This window comes from Leptinotarsa decemlineata, unplaced genomic scaffold (assembly GCF_025532065.1).
Source record: "Leptinotarsa decemlineata unplaced genomic scaffold, Ldec_3_MD MMD2_tig00000232_RagTag_RagTag, whole genome shotgun sequence".
NCBI lineage: Eukaryota > Metazoa > Arthropoda > Insecta > Coleoptera > Chrysomelidae > Leptinotarsa > Leptinotarsa decemlineata.
This window is the reverse complement of record NW_027412546.1, coordinates 532,200-556,007: the sequence shown is the minus strand read 5'-3', so window position 1 is coordinate 556,007 and position 23,808 is coordinate 532,200. Positions and strand designations below refer to the sequence as shown.

Genomic DNA, 23,808 nt, shown 5'->3' with positions numbered 1-23,808 from the left:
AAAAGTGCGGTACATCGTATATTATCCGAAAATTCGGACATAAGAAAGCTGTGTGCCATATTCTTCGAAATTTTCAAAGTAGATATGTTCTAATGATAGATACTTACAGAATATATATAACGAGTAAAGTAGAACTAATGTTAAAGCTTCGTGGAAGTAAATCCTCCCGTCTTGTAATACTGCAATCAAGGAAATCACTGAGATTCCATACATCAAGCTATCACGACTAATTGGCCACCAATCTACTTCCAAGACCTGCGAAAGAATTTCATTTATGAAAGCCGTAAAATCATTTTATCAAATTAAAATCACAGACTGGCGTTTTTAACTTATTAAAATGGAAGAATTATGACTGCTTGATGTCACTATACTATTTATTTACAAACGAGAAAACCCCAATTCAGTTTGCGATGCATTAAAACCGATATCACAAAGCATAATTTATACAATAATTAAATGACTGGGTTGAGTGGTTTTGAATCAATTCAGATTCTTTGTGAAAAAACAATTTTATAAACTACATGGAATTAATGAATAGTGACCATATTTTGTTGAATGGGATACAATAACTGTTTGTACATTGTCGCTCTATTTGGAACATACGAGTACAATGATATAAGTGTGAGAATTGATTTCAGGACAATCAAAGTGCCCTGATAAAATTTTGTAGTATGAAGGTATGTCTCCACAAAGATATAAAAAAAACTCTCTCAAATTTCGGGATTCAGTCTACATTACCAGAATTGTTTTGGAAATCAGCATCAGCAGAAAATAAATTGGATACATGTGTGAATATTCCGCAAGATATTTACGATCCCTGCATGTAAATATGTAGAGAGGCAGATCGTACATTAGTCAAATATTCAGTTTAACGGTATTTCCATTCCACGAGGCAAATGTTCACCGATTGGCGTCGTGAAAAACTCGATATTGTGTCAGAGCGCAGCGAAAAACTGCGAAAATATCATGAACGCGTTTCCAAATTGATCAGATAGGCGACGAATTGCATTTTCAGAGAAGTATAAACCATGACGAAAATCAGCTTCGCTCATTCTGTTTTCCCCATAAACAATTTCCGACAGATTGTTGTTGTAGTGATATAATTCCGTATGACATAGTTTCGAACATAAAAAACCCTATGGAAAAAAAGTAACGTTGACAGCAGTTAATATCGTTTCCTACTAATACTTTATTGTAAGATATTTACTTCCTTCCTTTCTTTGGAAGATTCCCTCATCCTTTTTTTTGTATCAAGATGGAGTAGTAGAAAACTTTCTTTCCCAAAAATTAATCACTCCTAAAAATATAACCCCTTAATTTCAAATAAGATTCCTCTTGGCTGGGATTAAATCAAATAGGTGAATGATTGTCATTACGATGTCATCGATGATATAAGCAGCTCAAGCTTATTCCGTGACATTAAAAATCGTAATTCATGAATGAAGTGTGTGTATTTTCTATAATGTTATCCAATTTGGTACTGAAGAGCCTTAGGGCAAGTGTCTTAGGGCAAAACATCGATGTCTACCAGTGAGGATGACAGTGTTCCATGTAAGTGCAATTTGTTACCATTCATTTAAAGTAGAACTCATGTGAATGATATCTGAATTTTATTCCACAACGAATGTTTGAAATACAAACTGAGTAGAGAAGAAGGAGGAAAATAATTGAAAAAAAATTATGTATTGAGAGAAATGTGTATAAAATATGATTAAAAGGCATCGTCATAAAATTCTTACAAACTATAATAGGGCCTCTCGCTAAGAAAATTCTTTGTAGATTTTCAAAATTCAGTACAGATTACTACGCATTTTAGGTAGTTTGGAAGATAATTATACATCTTGAGACCATTATACAATATACAATTTTTAATTAAAGTAGTGTTAGGTATGGGAAGACTTAAATTTAGAATCTGGCGTGTGGTGTAATGAGAGACAATAGAGGGAAGTTCTGTACTATGTTTATGCACTAAACAAACTGTTTCTAAAATGAATAGAGCATACAGTGATAAAATTTTGTTTGCTACAAACAAAGGCCTACAAGAATCTCGCCGCCTGGCTCTACAGAGAAATCCTAATGACCTTTTCTGCAGCATAAAAATCGACTCGAGTCGAATTTGATTACTTACCCCCCAGAAAGGTATCCCATATCTTAGATGTGATTCTAGTAATGAATAATAGACAGTTTTATCTGCAGTTAGTCCTAGTTCGTTAAAGTTATTTTCACAGCATAACATCCAGATTAAATTTTTTTATTGAGAGATATTATGTGGTCCTCAAATTTCAATTTGTTATCAATTAATAACCAAAGAAATTTGTTGCATGACGTGTTCTCAATCACATTCGAATTCGAAGCTGGAGGAATATTATCGAGAATGAAATTAAAGGCCAAAACTTTAGTTTTTGAGACATTGAAAGCTAATAAATTTGCCTTACACCAATCTGAAAGTTTGGAAATATCAGAGCAAATGGCATTATATAGATCATTTGTGTTGGCATTGCGCCATAATATTGTAGTATCGTCGGCGAATGAAGTAAATTTATCCTCAATAGTCAAGTCATTAATATTGAGTAGAAATAGGGTAGGTCCCAGTACTGATCCTTGTGGTACTCCGTTAGATATGTTAGAGACATCAGATACTGTTGTATATTTAATCGTTTGACTTCTATCCGATAGATAAGAAGCAAACCATTTATGAATAATACCTTCAATACCATAGAGATAAAATTTCCTGAGCAGAATTTCGTGAATAACACAGTCAACTGCTTTAGAAAAGTCGCAAAAGACTGCTGCTGTAATCTCCCGTCTATTAATGTTACTATACACTTCATATAAAAATGAAAATATGGCATCATGAGAATTTTTGTTTGACTGGAATCCAAATTGCTTGGAGCTTATTATATCACCGAAGTTCAAATGTTCTGTTAAACGTATTTTTACAAGTTTTTCAATGATTTTTGCTAACGACGGAATAAGAGAAATTGGGCGATAGTTCCGAGGATTCTCTAGATCACCACCTTTGTAAAGAGGGATTACGATCGAAGTTTTTAAGAACGAGGGAAATGAACCCGTTAGTAATGAATGATTGATTGCCTTCGCAAAAGCGTTTAGAGCAATAGCAGGAAAATTATCAAAGATTTTCATGGATAATTCGTTGTTACCAAATGCCGATTTATTTTTAAATGAAGCGATTATTGCCTGTAATTCGCAAACATTAGTATGGTATGAAATTAGTGCTTACCATATTTGCAAAAAGGCCACAACACGCAGGTACTGCTAGAATATTGAATACTGCTGATCCGACAACGGTACCAACCCCCAAGTCCCCCTCCGTAACGAAAGTACCAACGCAATTGATGAACAACTCTGGGCTAGAACTTGCAGTGGCCATAAAAGTGGCACCGGCTATGTCTGGCTTCATATTTAAACCTGTAACAAAAATGCTGACTCAACAGTGGTACAATGGTAAATTAATTGTTGATTAAAAAATCATATCTATAAATGGATCACTCCTCAAGTTGGTACCATTGTTTTCAACATGACACTTGACCCATCCTATCTCAAGTTGCCCTTCTTTCATACTTTGACTGAACCATGTATTGTATTTTCTTTGCCATCAGCCTGTTTTGTTTTATACAGGGTGTCCCTGGACTTCCTCTTTTCCTCTCGGGAATGTATAGATGGGGTCAAAATATCACCAGTACTTCATATAACTTTTTTCCTAAAAGTCTTCGTAACCAAGTTACGGGCCCTCGAAGTTACAAAATGAAAAATGTTTTTCTTTGATAACTTTTCAAGTGAATATTCAAAATCATCCAAATTTTGGTAATTGACCAAACAAATGAATTCCGTCGATGAGCTTTCATGCAGGAGTCTGTTTTGCTACAAAGTCAGGAACGGACTACCCCCGATGGTCCACACGCCAAAACTTTGAAATGACAGATATTTTTCAATATTTTTCAACAAAATAAGGTTACTTGGACAATTTTATGAATAAAAGTACTCGTGTGGAAAGTCGATCGGAGCAACGAGTCTTGATAAAAATGTAGTTCTACTCGACGACATCAAACCCGCTCGTCCACCATTATTTGAAATGAATAATTATCAAAGCAGAAATAATAATGATAACGTTAATTCAACAACATTTATAACAGGAATAATACAAAGTATGCTAAAATGAAGTCGTAAACAAAAAATACAGTACCTATATGGAAGTTTAAGTCACAATTGTGATAGCAGATATTTTTTCAAAAGAAATATCAAGTTCTGTAGATTCATGGTGTTTTTAAACTAACAAGCTACTCTACTATGAAATATCGAATTCATTCCATATTTTGTATGTACATAATACGTGTGGAATAATCACGTTTCGTGTTGATCAGTTATCTGAATCTCATGAAACTCAACATTCGAATGTTTCAAATTCTTCTTCACAGCTAAACTGTTGAGGAGTTTCACTGATAATTATAATTTTATGGGAGAAATTCTTTAACACGAATCTAAATTTAGCTGAAAAAACGCACATCGGAAAAAATATTTACTATACTAATAAAAAGCAAACGAATGAACTACAAAAACGGCTGCACATGATCAGGTGAAAAATATCCAGGGAATAATTATGTTCCATTTCTTTCACAGATGTTGACAAAAAAACCTTTTAGAAAGTTTTGATAAAAAATGAGAAACTGGAATGCGATTTTGTTTTGTTGAGTGGTGCGTTGTCATATGACTATCATTGTATTGTCAATATTCTATAGGATATTTTGAATTTTTTTGATATGGCCGAACAGTTTACATTCAATGAATATGCAGATATGTATGTATTTTATGGACGAGCATTTTGTAATGCTGCAGAAGCTCGTCGTCTGTATTCCGAGCATTTTCCCAATCGAACGGTACCGTCAAGAGAAACATTCGAGCGTGTCGATCGCAGCTTGAGGGAGGCAGGTATGTAATAATTGATAATTAATTTGAGCACGTTGTTTTATTTCGATATTATTGTAGGTACAGTTTTGCCAAAACGAGGTGGTGAGGGCGCTCCTAGGACTGTACGTACCGTTGTATTGGAGGAAAATATTTTGGAAGCCGTCGCTGATGATCCTTCAATGAGCATCAGAAATCTATCAGAACAGTTCCATACATCCAAGTCCACTATTCATAGAATAATTAGGGAACAACTGCTTCACCCATTTCACATCCAGAAGGTACATGCAATTACACCTCAAGATTTTCCAGCACGACTGGAATATGCCAATTGGTTCATGGATAGGCAAAGAGAGGATATGACTTTTATTAATCGAGTTTTATTCACTGATGAAGCAGGTTTCAGTAGAGATGGAGTTATCAACTCTCATAATCTCCATATATGAGCCGAAGAAAATCCCCATGGGATATTGCAAACCAAACACCAACGGAAATTCAACGTGAATGTTTGGGCTGGTATCATAGGAAACCATCTTATAGGACCATTCGTTCTACAGGACCGATTGAATGAAGAACGTTATTTGGAGTTTATTCAGAACGATTTGAATGGACTTTTGGAACATGTTCCATTGCAAACCCGAAGAGATATGTGGTTTATGCATGATGGCGCTCCTCCTCATTTTAGTTTGATTGTGCGTGACCATCTGAACCATATTTTCCACAATAGATGGATTGGTAGAGGTGGACCATATTCATGGCCATCGCGGTCTCCGGATTTAAATCCATTGGATTTCTTTCTGTGGGGGCATCTAAAAAGCCTTGTTTACGCTACACCTATTCACACAAGAGATGCATTGTTGAATAGAATAACATTACATTGTGAAGCCATACGAAACGACCCTGGAATGCTATTTCAAGTACAGAGAGGGTGTCTTCGCAGACTAAGAAAATGTATAGAGAGAGAAGGTGGTCATATCGAGCAGTTTCTGTAGCGGATTTTTCATTTCTGTTTGCTCTTGAGGCTCTTGAGTTTCGTTAGTTAAACGTGTTTGCATTATAAAAATTCGTTATGAACATTTTATCTATCATTTCCATTAGACATCTCAGGATAAATGTTGTTGAATCAACGTTATCATTATTATTTCTGCTTTGATAATTATTCATTTCAAATAATGGTGGACGAGCGGGTTTGATGTCGTCGAGTGAAACTACATTTTTATCAAGACTCGTTGCTCCGATCGACTTTCCACACGAGTACTTTTATTCATAAAATTGTCCAAGTAACCTTATTTTGTTGAAAAATATTGAAAAATATCTGTCATTTCAAAGTTTTGGGGTGTGGACCATCGGGGGTAGTCCGTTCCTGACTTTGTAGCAAAACAACTGACTCCTGCATGAAAGCTCATCGACGGAATTCATTTGTTTAGTCAATTACCAAAATTTGGATGATTTTGAATATTCACTTGAAAAGTTATCAAAGAAAAACATTTTTCATTTTGTAACTTCGAGGGCCCGTTACTTGGTAACGAAGGATTTTAGGAAAAAAAGTTATATGAAGTACTGGTGATATTTTGACCCCATCTATACATTCCCGAGAGGAAAAGAGGAAGTCCAGACACCCTGTATAAATCAAATTTTACAAATGTGCCATGTACTCGTTTTGATACTTCCTGTTGCCTGACAAGTAAGTAATGATAAACAATTTTCCTAAATTTCATAACCTCAAAATTTTTTTCAAATTTTAATTTTCACAGAACTTTCTTTTCAATCAGATCACTTACCTACAGGTGAGTACTGATAATTACGAAAGTCGAAAGCGCTTTGCAATAATTTTATAATTATACACTCTCATACAAAAACCTCTTCGATAAATTCATTCAATAAGTGTATTCAACTTCCCAAATCTATTTATCAGAATCAAAGCTACCAATAAAAATCCATAGTTGACCTCGGTAGTTGAAAATTACAGAAAAAATAGTTCGGTTAATGATACTCACTATCACAGATTTTCTTTATTGCTGGAACGAAGTAGTCATCGCACACTATTGCCAGCAGGACAAAACAATAGCAAGCCAATAAGGCGTGTATGACGGCCCATCCGTTTTGACGATCTTCCCTCGTGAAACCATCAGGAGGAAATTCGTTTATTGCTGGTGGATTGCAGGTTCTCGTAGTGTTCGTGAAGTTTTTCACCGCCAAAAGATGACGACCAGTTGAGAACGCATGATGACTATCATCTACAAAATGAAAATAACATTATGGGAGAAATTTCAATTCAGAAATAATATTAGGTGGGCTGAAATGTTCGTGTAGTCCAACAAATACTAGTCTTGACTCTATTAACTAGCCCTAACCTTCAAAAGACATGTGTATACATTTTACAGCTGTAGGACTATTTGTTTGTGAGATACAACATATTAAGTGTAGCAATTTCTGTTAGTTTGAAGAGAATGGATGAAAAATGATTTTGTGTGACGACATCTTCATAGTATGGAACCATAGGAATACAAAACTGGACTCTGAAGCACATTATCAGCCTGAAGCCATCACCTTCACAATGAATGAGGAAATCCACAACGAATTGCCATACTCAGACGTATTGGTGAAGAGGACCGACTAAGTGGGAAACATCAGTAGATTTACCCACTCACACGGGACAGTATCTGAACCAGAAATCCAACCACCATTAATCTACTAAAAGAGGAGTCATCAAGACTCTATTAGACCGACTCTATTAGCCTCGCAAGGAGAGGAAGCCATCATAACCAGTGCTTGCACTTCCGTACATCAGAGGATTATCGGAGAGGATAAGAAGAATTGGGTCCAAGTACAACATCAGAACCTGCTTTAGATCTGTAAACACTATTTGTAGCTGCCTCACGAAAACCAGGCCACAAAACGAGGACTGCGATTCCAAGAATTGAATCTATCAGATACCCTGTGCGTGCGGCGAATCCTATGTCGGTGAAACTAAGAGGCCATTGAAAGCACATGAGAAACACACAGCGAGGAGTAACCAGCAAATAGGGAAAAGCAGATCATGTTTGGCCTCATCAACATAACATCAAGTGGTACCAAGCTGAGATCATCTACAGAGAGGAACACTGGTTTAAGAAGAAGTTCAAAGAAGCTGCATATATGTTGTCCAACCACGCATTCAGCCAAGTTATCGTTGAGATACGCTTCAATCAAGCGGAAAAGCAGTCATCTTCCACTAAACCGGCGAAGCGGAAAATGGAAGGCGGGGATAAGTGAAAGCACTCGAACGACCTATAAATAGTCATCTCTCGGAGAAATAGTCCAGTCATCACCCGAAAAGGATTGTAAATACCAACGTCGTGAAGTAACTTAATTTGAAATCTTTTCAATTTCATTTCATTTTCAATTGTTTCATTTTCAAATTTTTTATTTACTGCTGATTTTTATTTCATTGTGATTCCATTTCACGGTTTATTGCTCAATATACTCATTTCAATTTTTGATTTTATTCTTTTAGAGACTTCAAATCCGTTTATATCGTATTAGACAATGGAAGTCCGAAAAAGTAAAGTTCACAAAATTTCACAGATTCCAGACTAGGTTGAGTTCTAGAACTTTGTAGTCCGAAATTTATTATAGTGAATTGGACCCAGAAGTATTACCTTAATTATTAGATTGTTATCAAGAAAAAAACCTCTTTGTAGTTAATTTTTTTCATATATAGTTCAAGGCTGAATTTCAGACAAAGTATCAATTTCTCCTGAGTAAACTTGAAGAACAATAAAGTCGGGTATTTGTGTAATATTATCGTCTATCTTGACTTCTAGTATCACCCAAACTCCCCAGTTTTAGTCCTCAACCTCAATAGATAGTCGATTATACATCATTATAAAATAGATATGCAACCCGACAAAATTCAATTTGTTTGACAACAATTCGTGAAGTTTCTCCAACATCCCGATACGTGTTATAATAGGGAAGCCCAAGCGGGGATTTCGGGATTTACTAAAGCGCGGCAGATTAATATACAGGGGGATACCTTGTACTCGGTTAAGTACCTCCACCAAATATGAGCCCCATATATAAGGCCGTCTGTGAAGGATAAAGGACCAGATTAGTAAAAAAAAAAATTGATCATCAGAAATTCCCGAGCGCGTCAAATTAAGGTAGGGTGAGTTAATTACCTGCTAAAAAGTGTATATTCCAGTAATCTGACAATTTGAGAGTGACGTAGAGAAATGGGAGGGCAGCAAAGTTGTAAAAAAATAACGTCATTTCGAAATTCTCGAGCATAGCTAATTTTATTTTTATTTTGAAGGAAATAATTCAAGGATAACGAAACATATATAATCTGACGATTTCCGCAAGCCGAAATAACAAAAATTCGTCAATAAAGCTGTGTGATACCTATATTTCCCTCTCCGAGTTTCTATTCCTCTTTCACTTTTTCTCTATCTATTACTCTCTCACTCCGTCCCCACTCTGAATTCTGTTGCCATGACGCTATCACAGCTGATCACAGAGACTCGTTCGTTAAAAAGGTGAAGATGATGATCAATTAATCAATTAATTGATGGATGTATCCGTTACTACGTGATAGGAAATCATAATGAAGAATAGAGAAATTAAATTTTCTTTTGTCAGATTAGGCGAATCCCTCTAGATAATCGTCAGATTATGAAACAGCACGTCTAAAACATAAAGATGAAGCATGTATATCTTAATCTGACGCGCTTGAGTATTTCAAAATGGCGAATTTTTTTGCACATTATAATAATGGCCGCGAGTTTGCGTCAGATCGAAATCGTCAGATTATTGAATGAGAGCTTTTTTTGTTGAACTTAACACCCTCTTAGAAAATCTGACGCGCTCGATTAAATTTTTTTCTTTTCACTTTTAACCCTTACGTACATTCACGCACATCAAACAAACGATCAGATTAACATTTCAACATTATTAAAAATACGTAGGACATTGATGCTATCAATATCTGACGCGCTCGAGTATGTCCATGCAACAGTATTTCTTTACATATTCAAAAATCTATAGCCGCTTTCCCCAACGATGAAAAGGTATATATTATATAACATTTCATTCTTCTTATCATCTAAGCTTTGCAACCTAATATGTCTTAATGACGCTCGAGTAAATCTCCATTTTGCATCGTGGGCTCCCCTGCTATTACAGATAAACGAATAGGTGGCAGTTCAATATTTGTTCTAGCGACGCGCTGTACAAATAAACAAAAAATATGGTTTACAATATATATTCTTTGAAGAGAGCAAGATGAAACGAAATGTATTTGCATTCCTAGTAGCAAACACATCGTCCCACATTTTGTTAGGATGTACCATTTGTTAGAAGAGACAAGAATAAGCCGAAATGAGAAATTAACGCGAGGAAAATTAATTTGAAAAGGTCTGGAACTGTTCGAAAGTTGCAATACAGACGTTTTTAGTAGAACAGACTATACAGGGTGTACAGTCTGTTCTCAGGAACACGTCAAATGACGTGTTCCTGAGAGAATTTAAAGAAAAAAAGTCTGTATAAACTTGCGTCCGAAAATATGCTTCGTACAGGGTGTTGAAATTGAATTTTTTGTTCGTTTTTTTCAAATAAATTTTGCAAAAAATCAAGAATTTGCACAAAATTCAATACCCGGGGTTTTTTGATGTATGAAATTATAATTTCGTATAAATTTTCATGTAACATCTAAAGCAAATTCAAATCCAAGATAGAGTGGATGTAAACATTGACATGCCCTAGGCACGTGATATTGAAAATCCCAAGAATTGGCCAGGGTCGTATTCAGAATCAACATCTTGTTGATCGCAAATGCTATATCATACTTAGGAAAACTTTTTTATAATAACGAGTGAAATGCACAAGTTTTGCAGTTTAACGGGAAAAATGCAGATAATATGTGTAATATAATATATCATGCACTTTCCTCCTGATTGCGTGTTTATCACCATCATCTATTGATTTTATAATGGTTTGACGATTCTGATTTGTATTCGGTTTGGAAAATGTATGATTTTGTTTATATTTCCGTAAAACATTGTAAATCGAAACGCAACACACTCCGATTTTATCGGAAACTTTCGATACGACTTCGTCGACAGTCGATGTCTCAATTTCTTCCATCTCTTTCTTGAACACATTTAAAATCACTTCTTTCATCTCAACAATCAAATGGCTTTTTTTGGATCGTTTCCTGGCTGGACTCAGAGGATAGCTCACAGTGTCATCAGCAGTGTCTGTACTGGACATCTTGGAAAACAATTTTAAACAATATACTATAACGCACGCCACACAAACACGCAAACGACTGATTACAACCCTGTGCTGATGCCAAACTCTTACCAAGAAGACGAATTCACCTATGAACGCTGCCCTTCCCATCTGACACTGGGCGAGCACGCGAACATCACGCTTCGGTTTTGTTTTGTTTTACTCTATCTTGGATATGGATAGATTTTAGAGGGTCCTGCTACTCTGCCATTATTCAATTCAAATTGCCCTAACTTTTCTGACAGTAAACTTTTGGTACTTTTCATGAAAAAACCTAATTCTCACACCTTTTCCAAGTAAAAAAGGTACACTTTCTCGTTTTCGAGATATTTACAATTTTCTATATCGATGCATATTACTTAGCTCCAAGGGCGCTAAGTGAAGTTGCTGAGGACATTACAAAAACTAAGTATGTGGTGGATCTCGTCAAAATAAACAACTTATTTCTATAAAATATTTATCGAAAAATCATTCGTTTTTGAGATACGAATTGTTGAAATTTTTCAAAACATTGTTGGTTTTTGTCATAGGTTTTTTGCCATTTTAGTTATTTTCATCAAACACTTTATAGGAAAATAAAATTTATTTTTTCGAGATCCACCACATAATTAGTTTTTGTAATTTTCTCAGCAATTTCACGTAGCACCCTAGAAGCTATGTGATATGCATCGGTTTAGAAAATTGTAAATATCTCGAAAACAATCACTTTCAGCGTTGTTGACTAAGTGTTCCTTTTTTACTCAGAAAAGGTGTGGAAATTAGGTTTTTTCATGGAAAGTACCAAAGGTTCACTATCAAAAAAGTTAGGATAACTTGAAATAAATAATGACAGCGTACGCTGCGCCCTCTAGATGTTACATGAAAATGAATACGAAATTGTGATTTCCCGCGTCAAAAAAATTCCAGGTACCAAATTTCATGGGAATAACCTATTTTTTGCAGAAGTTATTCAAAAGAAAACCAAAATAAAATTCAATTTGAACACCCTGTATTCCAAACAAATATTTCCGGACAAAACATTTTTCTCAAAATTGTCTCAGGGATACGGCATTTGAATATTTCAACGTACTTATGATACCCCCTGTATATCACAAATTTTTGTAGCACATTATCGTCGGTATGCATATCATTATTAAAACTGATACAAAGAAATAGTACATCAGGATTTAAAATTGATACTTTGCATTCTTGAATCGTCCATATTTACAGACAGAAGGATTCAATGAAGATAAAAAAAGTTCAAAAGACAAGCTAAAGGTGTAGTCTGGAATAGGGGCAACTGTATTGTCCTTTCTTCTACCGAAATGTACCTCCAATTGTTACAAGAGACTACTATTTCCTCACTAAAATATATAGTTGAAACTATTGAACATATAACAGTGAGAAAAGTTGTCATTTCAACAAGATGGGCTCTTGTTCATTATCTTTTGCACAGAATTTCAATAAAACCATTCATGGGAGATGGATCAGTAGAAAAAAATCCATGGAATGGTCCTCTAGGTCACCCGATTTAAGTCCAAACTTTTTGTGGGTCATCGGAAGAGTATGAAACTCAACCAGTATCTCTAGATGATTTACGTCAACCAATTCATCAATTTCCATTTCGCATAAACTGATCGGACAAATCATGATTCAAGCAAATTCAAATATCAAAAATTGGGTGCTCCTCGATTTGAACGATCGACAGAAATTATCACCTTTCGAGGTCTGTTCTTCTTTACTTTTGCGCAACCAAAACGATAGCATTAGTGGTACATACAGAGTGGTCCAACGAAAAGTATGCACCTTGCTTTTCTCCTTTTTTTGTTACTCACCCCCTAGCGAGGGTGAGTAACAACCCTAAAATTTTAAACGGAAAGTGGGGTCGAGTGATATATCATTTGAAAGGGCACAAAATTATCTTTCCAATGATACCTAATTTGTTGTATTTCACTCAAACATGTAGGTATTATGTAGAAAAACAACTACAACCCAGTACTTTGAAATGTGTAATTGACTTAGTAAAATCCTACTTCAGCAAGTAGGCGAAGATCTTCTATGGACTCGGGCTGCGTAGCAAAACATTTATTTTTCAAGTGTCCCCAAAGGAAAAAGTCTAAAGGCGATAAATCAGGTGACCTGGCAGGCCATTCGATGGGGCCTCTCCTTCCAATCCACCGTCCAGGACACCGGTCATCTAAAAACTCTCTTACCGGAGCAACATAGTGAGGAGGTGCTCCATCTTGCTAGAAATGAAGCCGATCATCATTATGATTTTGGTCATTTTCAATTATTTCTGTTATGAGAGGATCAATTGTATCTTCAAGCATGTTCAGGTAGACCTCACCAGTTGAATTCCCAGGAATAAAAAGTGGCCCTACGATATGACTACCTAATATGCAACACCAGACATTGATTTTTTGAGGGTACTGCGTATGGACCTCTCGGAATAAGTGTGGGTTACTGTCATCCCAGCAACGGCAATTATGCCTATTCACAGCTCCATTAAAAAAAATGTACTCTCATCAGAAAAGCACGTGATGAATGATAGGTGCGGATCATCAATTAGTAGCTGGCTCAGTTGTTTACAAAATTGCAGCCTTCTATCAGGATCATCTTCATTGAGTTCGTGTACTAATTTAATTTTGTACGGATGAAATTTATAGGCTTTCAAAATCCGTATTATGGACGAACGGGAGACACCTCAGGTGTCTCCCGTTCTGACGGGTACTTTGAGTGTGATCCAATTCAACATGTCCCAAAACAGCGACTTCCACTGCTTCATTTCTGATCGGTTTCCGTGGCTGGTGTTTCACATTACAGACAGATCCGGTATCGACAAACTTTTGGACTAACTTGGCAATGTACGAATTATTCACATTTTTCCTGGGATGACTGTTATTAAAGAGGCGAGCAGTAAGTCTAGCACTACTATTATGTTGATAATGAAGTTTAACAATTTCAACTCATTAAGGAATGGAATATAAACCATTTTTACAGTAAAGTTGAAATAATTTCAAAAGCAACCGAACTGAATTAATGAATGTTTGCCTAAATTATTTTTGTACACTTATCTGCTGTTGTTATTTGAACCAAAAAATGCTCGAGAGAAATTGAGGAATGTAGTAGTAATAAAAATTCCGTTTTTTTCGCATTTTCATTAACACCGAGTAAATGTTCTTGCTTTTTTTATAACTATTCAAGTAAATACAAAAAATTAGGTATCATTGGAAAAAGAATTTTATGCCTGTTCAAATGATATATCACTCGACCCCACTTTCCATTTAAAATTTTAGGGTTGTTACTCACCCTAGCTAGGGGGTTGAAGGCACAGGTAGAAAAATACATCTAAAATGTGTCCCCCTCAAAAGCAAAATTGACCTGTCCGAGCATTTTTGCGTTAAGTTAAAAAAAAAGAAGAAGAGCAAGGTACATACTTTTCGTTGGACCACTCGATATAGTATAAATTGTTATCAGTTTTATCGAAACTATGCGTTTTAAACACTGCTGCTGCTGCTGCTGCTTTTACTCCTCCTCTTTATAATACGCAATGAAATTGCCTTTTTTCATCAGTATTCAAGGAAAATTACAAGTGTGCTCTATGGCTGAATTCAGAATTTAATGCAGAATTCAAAAATCAATTGAAAATACTGGGTTACCTTCAAGAAAAATTGGCGTCGGTGTCGCGACGCCCTAACGGATGACGCCTAGTGCTGGATCTCTACGTAAATAAGAGGACCCTTTGACACCAAAATCATCTGCTTTCACGAAATATTGATATTCTTTTTTGTTTTTCAGATATTTGCTCGCGGAGTTTTATATGGGACACCCTGTATATGCATGATTGTCGTCACGTTATGTTTACTGCTTCCCTCAATCTTAATGTTAATTTTAGATATACCACTTCTATACAATGCTTGTATTGTCCTTCTGGAGAATAAAAGTTATTATCATTTAATAAAAATTCCAGGAAAATAAATGCCGCATTACATTAAAAATTGAACTGAACGGAATTGTAGCATTCCCAAAACTGAAAATATCTCACCTGTTCCAATATTAAGTCTTCCTCTAGATAAAACACCAATTAGCACATAAGTTAGAGTCACGGAAACTATACAAACTACTCTAAGCCCTAGGGCAACCTTTCTACTTCTAGTCCTCAAGAGCATTGCCATAATATGAAGAAATCAAGCCCGGCAATAAAATTCACATGAAAACCTTCAAAACTAATGCGTAACACAACTTATTCATAGAAGATCCTACTGCGTCAAACTTTATTGCTAACCTTTGACACCGACTTTTGATAGGCAATTGGCGGAGAACGAACCGGCGAAGGAACCTTCCAAAATTCGAATAAACCGGCTCAACGCGTGCTTCTCAAGTTAATACTCTGTTAACCCTCCGTTACCTACCTATCAGCAGTGGAAAATTATTTTATTCAAAACATAACCTCTCGATCGGCGGTTATCTGTAAGAAGGAAGAGTTCACATGAATGTTAACGATAACGATTCAATGTTATTGAATTGAAACAAACCGCGTTCGAATCAATCCTGAGTCTTGGAGTTTTATCTTTAGTGATTGCTACAGATCGTTTGATATTTAAATCGCCTCAAGGTCCACATAACCTGGTTGTTTTCTGCTTGAGACACTGACGAGTATTGTGGGCCTATTGAGTTGTCCTTTGAGGAAAAATACTACCTTCTGAATTATATACACACACAGAGATTGATGACAAAAATTAAGTGATCTCACTATTCTTCGACTTATCAAAAGGGTTTGATACAGTGTGCACGAAATTTCTCATCAACAAACTGTCAATGGTTTGGTTTCCACGAAATATGGTAAATTGGATACAATCCTATATGTCAAACAGGAAAATGGTTTTAATCTGCAATGGATGCCACAGGACTCTGTTCTAGGACCTCTACTGTTTCTCTCTGTGTCAACGATCTTCCTCAACGTATACAGGGATGCTACGTGACAATGTTTGCTGATGATAACTCGACAGCTACAGCAGGCAATAATGATGAGCAACTCATCAGCAAATCTGAACACATTATTGATCAGTTCAGTACCTGGTGTCAAAGAAATAAGCTTATCCTAAATACTTCAAAATCGATCAGTGTTAACTTCCATTTCAGATGAAATATTCCAAATGGTCGTTGATCTAATTATACAGGGCCATCCAACAAAAACTTGACCCGTCCTGTAAATCAGAAACGGACGTGTAATCGAAAATTTCGAAGAACACGTCGATTTTTATTTTTAGGGGGACTAATTCTGATGTGAGAATCATACCTGTAACTTCATTCCCCTGCGATCAGCAACTGCCCCCCTATTTTTTCAATGGCATGAGGGGTCGAGTGATAGATCATTTGAAAGGTCTTTTGTCCCTCTATTACTTCTGTATTTTTTTTCGAAATTGGTTCATTCGTTATTGTTGAACGTTTTATTTACGAAAAAACAGAAAATTCGCTGTCGCTCATTTTATTGAGGGAATCAACAAAAGTAATATGAATGTCAACACAATTTACGGATAAAGTGTTCAAAATGACCTCGATCTAGTTCCATACAATAATACAGTCTACTTTCGAAAGCGGTCACATTACTGAAGATGTCCCGAGTCAGAAATCGGCATTCTCGAACAATTCTCTGTCGCAGATCTTTTGTTTAACGTATTGATGGCTCACGTTGCGGTCTGGATTCTTATTATTAATTCTAGCAGCAGCTTCAGCAAATTCATTATTTCGATAATAGGTTGCAACAATTTCTATTCTTTCTTCAGTAGAATACACCATGTTGGAAAACAGTGAACTGAAGAATAATTCGTGAAGAAGTGACAGTGGTCAACTATCTACTTTTTGTTCTGCGACAACTAGATTCAACAAAAACTATCAGTCAGAAAAAACTAACAGTGTCGTCCATTCCAAAACGCCAATCTGAATTGGGATAAGCAAGTGGACTATTCCATTTTTAATGGAAACACCCCCCCAAAATTTGAAGTTGTAAATCGATTTCAATATTTTTTTTAAATGTCAAGTACTAAAAGGTCTACCTTGGGACAACATTTGAATTGTTTATCAAAGTTTCAGGGCATACTACAATATTTTTTATTAGTCGAAAATTGAAATCCACTTGAATCCACGCCACTGGATTCAGAGTGCCTCTAAACAGGTGTGACCAAAATTTCATGAAAAAATATTCATTATTAACAAAGTTATGACAACTCAAAAATTCGAAAACTCACACAGCTAACAGTAACAAAAAACACCCTATATCAATAGATATAGCCATGATAATATTTTTTTATGATTTCAACAATAAAGTGCCGCCAGATAAAAAAAAACAAATAGTGTAAATATTTTTAATGAAAATAACGGAATTACATTCAAGTTTTCACGTAAATTAACTAAAACTAAGACCTAATATTTCAATTTAAATCTTAGTTGCCATGGAAATGATATCACAGTTTGACACTTGGGGATGATTTAGGTGTACTATTGTCAACAATATTCACCTTACAGTTCTTCGAATTATTTTGTGTCATGGCTGCAAGATTGAGCGTAAGAGAGAAAATTGAAATTGTACGCCTTTCGGGAGTTGACGTTAGAAGTGCTAGAGAGGTTTGTAGAGTATTTAATGAGAGGCATCCAGATCGTCCTCGTATTAGCTGCGGTACGGTAAATAAAATAAATAAAATATTCAATGAAACTGGTGCAGTATCAAAAATGATGTTAAAAAGTAATCCTGTACAAAGACGAAATAGAAATGACAGGAATGATCAAATCATTTTAGATTATTTCGGAAATAATCTTAATGCCAGTATAAGGAATGCCACTTTAGAATTGAATATTCCACGAGAAACTATTCGGAGATGTCTCAAGGCGAAGAATATTAAACCTTTCAAGCCAAAATTTTCACACACACTTCAAGAAGGCGACGAAGCAAGACGCCTGGAATATTGTTTATGGGCCCAAGGGGAATATTTAAACAATAGAAATTTCCTAAAAAATATTTTATATATCGACCAAGCCACTTTCACTACAAATGGAGTAGTGTCATCACAGAATTATCGCTATTGGGCAGCGGATATTCCTAACTGGGTAATAAATTGTAAAAGCCAGTATTCCCAAAAAATCAACGTCTGGTGTGGGATATTGAACGAACGAATTATTGGTCCTATCTTTTTTGAGGAAAACATTAATGCGCAGAGGTTTCTAGAATTTTCAAACACAGAGTTTTGGGATGCTATTCACGAGCTGCCAATCAATGAACGATCAAATTTAATTGTCCAGTTAGATGGGTGTTCAGTTCATTATGCCAGAGCTGTGAGGCAATGGCATAACGAACATTTTCCAAACCGATGGATAGGCCGTGGTAGTCCGTTTATAGAGTGGCCACCCAGATCTCCAGACCTCACAGTTTTGGACTTTTTTCTCTGGCGACTTCTCACACAAAAGGTTTACAAAAACCGCTCAAGAGATAGAAATGAACTTTGTGCAAGAATTCGACAGGTATGTGCAGATATTAGCCCTCAAGAACTAAGGAACGTAATCAGAAACATTCGTAAGCGCTACGACACATGTATCGAAATACGTGGTGGATTAGTAGAGTAGAGTTAGAATTAATTGTTGCACTGAATCGAAACATTTCAATAATTAGTTATTAGTTACGTTTATTACATTTTTTTGCTTCATTGTTAGTTGAATTGTGTGAATGTAATTCCGTTATTTTCATTAAAAATATTTACGCTATTTGTTTTTTTTTCATCTGGTGGCACTTTATTATTGAAATCATAAAAAAAAATGATATATTGTGACTGTTAGTTGTGTGAGTTTTCGAATTTTTGAGTTGTCATAACTTTGTCAATAATGCATATTTTTTCATGAAATTTTGGTCATACCTGTTTAGAGGCACTCTGAATCCAGTGGGGTAGTGATTTTTTTCAATTGAAAAATCGCTAATAAAAAATCTCGATTTTCGACTAAGAAAAAATATCGTAGTATGCCCTGAAACTTTAATAAACATTTCAAATTTTGTCCCAAGGTAAAACTTTTAGTACTTGACATTTGAAAAAAAATTATTAAAATCGATTAACAACTTCAAATTTTAGGGGTGTGTTTCCATTAACAATGGGTCAAGCTAAATAGAGCATATTTTGCTATCCTCATATGAGTTTAAATAATATAGCTTGGTGGTTTGGGGCAGGGCAAGACATTTTTCTAGAGAATTTATAGCACAGAAACGCGTCATAAGGCAAATCTTCAATATGGATTTCCGAGATAGTTGCCGGTCCGTTTTTATAGAAAAAAAAATTTGACATCCTCAAATGTATATTACTGGAGTTTTTTATCAACACCAAACCGTTATTTTACCATTTCGAGACGTGTTTCGATCACCAAGTGAGGAAGATCAAACTAATCTTCCTCTTAAAAGTTTCAATTCTCTTTTCTTCAGTATTGGTATAATATAGCAATTATAATAAAGTGAATATTTAAATCCTCCAACACATGATTTGTAAAAATATCATAATTTAACTTGTGCAATTATTTGTGAAAGACTTTGGAATGATTACAACAGCTCTCTTCCGTCATCATTATGGAGATAGCAAATATTGCGCAGCTTTCGTTATCTTCCCTGTTTTTCCTGAATGGTATTTATAACACCAACACAATTAGCTCCTAAGAAACAATAAAAGGATGTGAATAACCTAATTCCTCAATTATTGTGGATTTATTGGATGCAAAATAACTTTGCCGCCGTTATAATGTACCTTATAGTGTTTGGTTCACCAAACATTTGAAATCGAAGTGATGGAATACCACATTGAAAAGTGTGTGTTCTCCTAATTTTAATTAATTGCCATTAGCCATTAATGATAAAAAATTATAAATCTATGACCTATTAGATAACTTTCATGATATGGAATCGTTTATTTAAACATTCAGCGAAAAATAATCACAAAAACGTCTCACATTGCTTTAAGATAAAATAGGAAGGTTATCTTGATGATAGATCTTGATAGGGGGATACGATAAACTTTTTGCGACGCCTGAAATGTTTACATAAATCATAAGAGATTGTAGTGATAAATTCTATAAAATAACCATCGCATAATATGTAGCATCAGGTGGTGGACAGACATGCCGATAACGACCGTCCACGGACACCATTGTTGAAGTAGGAACACAATTTGTGTTGTGGCTGTCCGTCGTTTTTGAACGTGCAAGCATTACGTTGCATATAAGGCACCGGCAACAAGTACTTCAATAGAACTAGCACCATAATTCACGCCGGTTAGAGGCCGAAGTGAACTTGATGTTCACTTGTGAGTGCTAATGTGGAATCACATAACACTCACCCCCATTCACGCCGGTCAGAGGCCGGAGCGGACCCTATATACACGTCGGGGTAAGATTGCAAATATAGCGTCAAAAAGAAAGCTCTAGGGATCATACTCCAGAAGCGACAGCCTTTTGGAGTATATACACGAGGAAAAAGGAGAAAAATAGACGCAGAAGGAAATTACCAAAAATACCAACTCTTTCAACTGTTGAAGATTTTGTGTGTATATCACGTAAATAACGCTGGAATTCATATTGAAAACAAAGTTCAAATGTAAAATTATCGTTTCTCATTGCTCGTTTACTCATAATTTCACAAAAATCCAAGGAAGAATTGGATCTAAGTACCACATTCATATATAAGTTTAACACGATACACCTTGAACTACGCCTTTTGAAGAATGACGTTCCTGTGTCAGACTCCGTTCTGACGGTATCTTGAAGATTTTTCTACAGTATTCTTGCAATTATGCAGGTATTCCATGAGTCATGATCCAAATCAAAGAATGTAATGCAGGTTGTCATATAACTTGGTCTCCGATTTCTAATCGTTTTCTAATTCCTGTAATTTGAACAAAAAATATTGTTTTTCTGTACAGAAAACATTGCTGAAAGCCTAAGGACATTTCAATGTTTTTTTTGAGTAAGAGCAAGATTGTTGGTCTTTAATTATACCGTATTCAGAAAATCTGAGAGCAGTTATTTTTTTGAATTTCTGAATTGAAGAATGGTTTGCCAACATTAAAAATCTCTATAGAAATTTGATGCAGACTATGCACTAGAATTAGAAGAATTCGTTCAGAAGAATTTATCTAAGAAGTTATCTAAGAATTCGTTATTGTAAATATGTTACTTGACTTGTATTATACAGGGTGCAACTAAAAGGTAGGTCATAAACTGAACCACATGCTCTGGTGTCAAAAATAACCCGACTGAATGTTACTTCTCTCAAAGCAAATGTGGACACAAATAAAGTCCTTGGAAAGTATAAAATGACAATTGATTCTTTTCGATATTTCATGAACTAAAAATAAATCCATGGCTTTTTTATGGTGAAATCATCTTTTTCATATAAAACCATGAAATCTTATTAGATCTTAAAATTTTTAGGAGGGCATTGAACCCCACCATCAGTTTAATACATCATTTTTGAAATTTTTTCGACCTAGCCCTTTTTCGAAAAGCCATTTTTTATCGAGATGCGATTTTTTTGTTATACTCTAAAAATTATTTAGTTAGCTGTTCAGTCCTAGAAACTACCAATGTTGAACAGCCAACTGAAAGATTTCAGAGAGGAGCCCGCATCTCGATAAAAACTGGCTTTTCTAAAAAGTGCTAAGTAGCAGAAAAATTTCAACAATGATGTAATTAACCAATGGTGTCACAATACAAATTGAATCGTAACTCATACAAAAGTTTGGGAGGTTTTGGGGTTCAATACCCCCCTAAAATTTTTATGAGCTGACTAACAGATTTCGTGGTTTTATATGCTCTTACGATAAAATGTCATGAATCGATTTTCATCATAAAATGTTCAACAGTCCATGAGATATCGGAAAAAAATAATTCTGGCCGTAACTGTTTTTGTGTGCACATTTTAATAAACTGAACTATATCCAATCGAATTATTTTTAATCCCAGAATTTTTGGTTCAACTCATAACCTACCTTTTTGTTACACCCTGTATATTTCTCTTCTTCCAGCTCATATGGAATGCTTTACATTTTCTATAAACCAACATTTTTTATTGTTTCAACCTGGTTGAACATTCCAGTTTAGAAATAAAAACATTATCGACAGAAAGAAATTTCATTAAAAAACTCAAAATGTTTTGCATAAAGTGAAATTTTATTTTTATTAATGGTGAAGTAGTATTATTTCTCAAAGAAGTGAAATAAAAAAGTTCCTTATGTTTCTTACAACATTTTATTGGGTTGAAGTTTGAAAATTGCTTTGAAACGGCGAGGAATCGGTCAGTTATAATACATAAACTTTTTTATCATAATTGGCCTTTTCTGTCACCTATTTCAGTTTAAACAGAAATTGTGTATATTAAGTTATTACTCATTACCTGATTCCTAGTTTTTCACTATGAACCTTTAAATTTTTCCATAGTGCCTCCAAATTGGAACGGAAAGAATGGAAAATTTTCTGTGTACTCATCTTGAAGAGTATTTATTGACTTCTTATCGATCAAACTACAGTTCACATTTCAATAATCTATTAATATAACAAACTTATTACGAATATGTCAACAATTCATGGTCTTAGTGCTTATCGAGACATTGCCTTACGGATCACTTGAAATCAGCGTATAAATAAAAAATTGGAAAAGTACCAGGGATTTATCACGTTTCTTCCTACACTAAATTTATTTACTCTGTAATAACAGGGCAATCAGTCACGGTTTTGAATTGAGATGTTCAATTGCAACAAATTTGTTGTTGATTTGTTCCATTATTGGAGTTATTTGAGATATAACAATTATCCCACAAATAGTATGAGTGAATTCGTCGCTGTCATTGTTTATCACTCCGGAATTTGAACAGTATCAAGGTTCACCTCTCCTAGCTTTCCTACTCATCAGAATTTGGAAAAAGTCTGCCGGAAAATAACTACTTCCCTGGTTAACACCACGACGGAAACTGGATGACACTCGAATGTCCTACTGCAGTACGAACTTGAACAATTGATTATCGGATGTAAACCAATATCCGTCGTGTTGTTATTCTGGAGAGTAGTTATTTTCCGATAGGCATTTCTGAGATCCTACCGTGAAGGAATGTTTGAAGGAATGAAATAATTATTTCTTCGAAACGAGACTTGTCCCATTGCTTGTCAAAGAAATGTTCTTAATACTAAAGCAGCTGCTTTAGGATTCTCAAAAGTGCTTTTTGAGCTCAAGTTGAAGTCGAAAAAATTTCATAAATGAGAGTTCTTCCAGTAGGAGGTGCAGTTTAACTTTTTTTTTAGTTTTCTTGAGATACTGAAAAACTTGAAATTGATGTCGTTATATCTGGTAGGGGAGAGTATTACTTTTTCTATTCGGTAAAATGATTAAAATAAATAATTTAAAATTAATAATTTTTTCGGTTGTTCCAAATCACAAAAAAAGATTACGAAATCAGTTGTTTATAATTAATCTGATAACATAATTAGTCAAAATAACAGCAGAGTCCTATTGTGAATAAATCGACGGCAAAAACGGCCTTCGTCGACTACATCGAATCCTGAGCACACAATTTTCAAGCGGATGTTACGTTGACCAAAAAGCACTAATTCAAAAGT

General features: G+C 35.1%; 1 protein-coding gene across 1 annotated transcript in view; it reads right to left on the bottom strand.

Annotated features, from left to right (window-relative positions):
* Positions 1-15,571, bottom strand: part of LOC111504028 (sodium/potassium/calcium exchanger 5) — a 35,230-nt gene extending 19,659 nt beyond the window's left edge. Inside the window, exons 1-4 of the mRNA XM_023158502.2 lie at positions 15,221-15,571; positions 6,921-7,160; positions 3,242-3,429; positions 108-255 (exon numbers count right to left, since the gene is read on the bottom strand). Coding sequence (XP_023014270.2) covers positions 108-255; positions 3,242-3,429; positions 6,921-7,160; positions 15,221-15,350 — 706 coding nt within the window. The 5' untranslated portion in view covers positions 15,351-15,571. The remainder of the gene's footprint in view (positions 1-107; positions 256-3,241; positions 3,430-6,920; positions 7,161-15,220) is intronic.
* Positions 15,572-23,808: the final 8,237 nt, after the last annotated feature.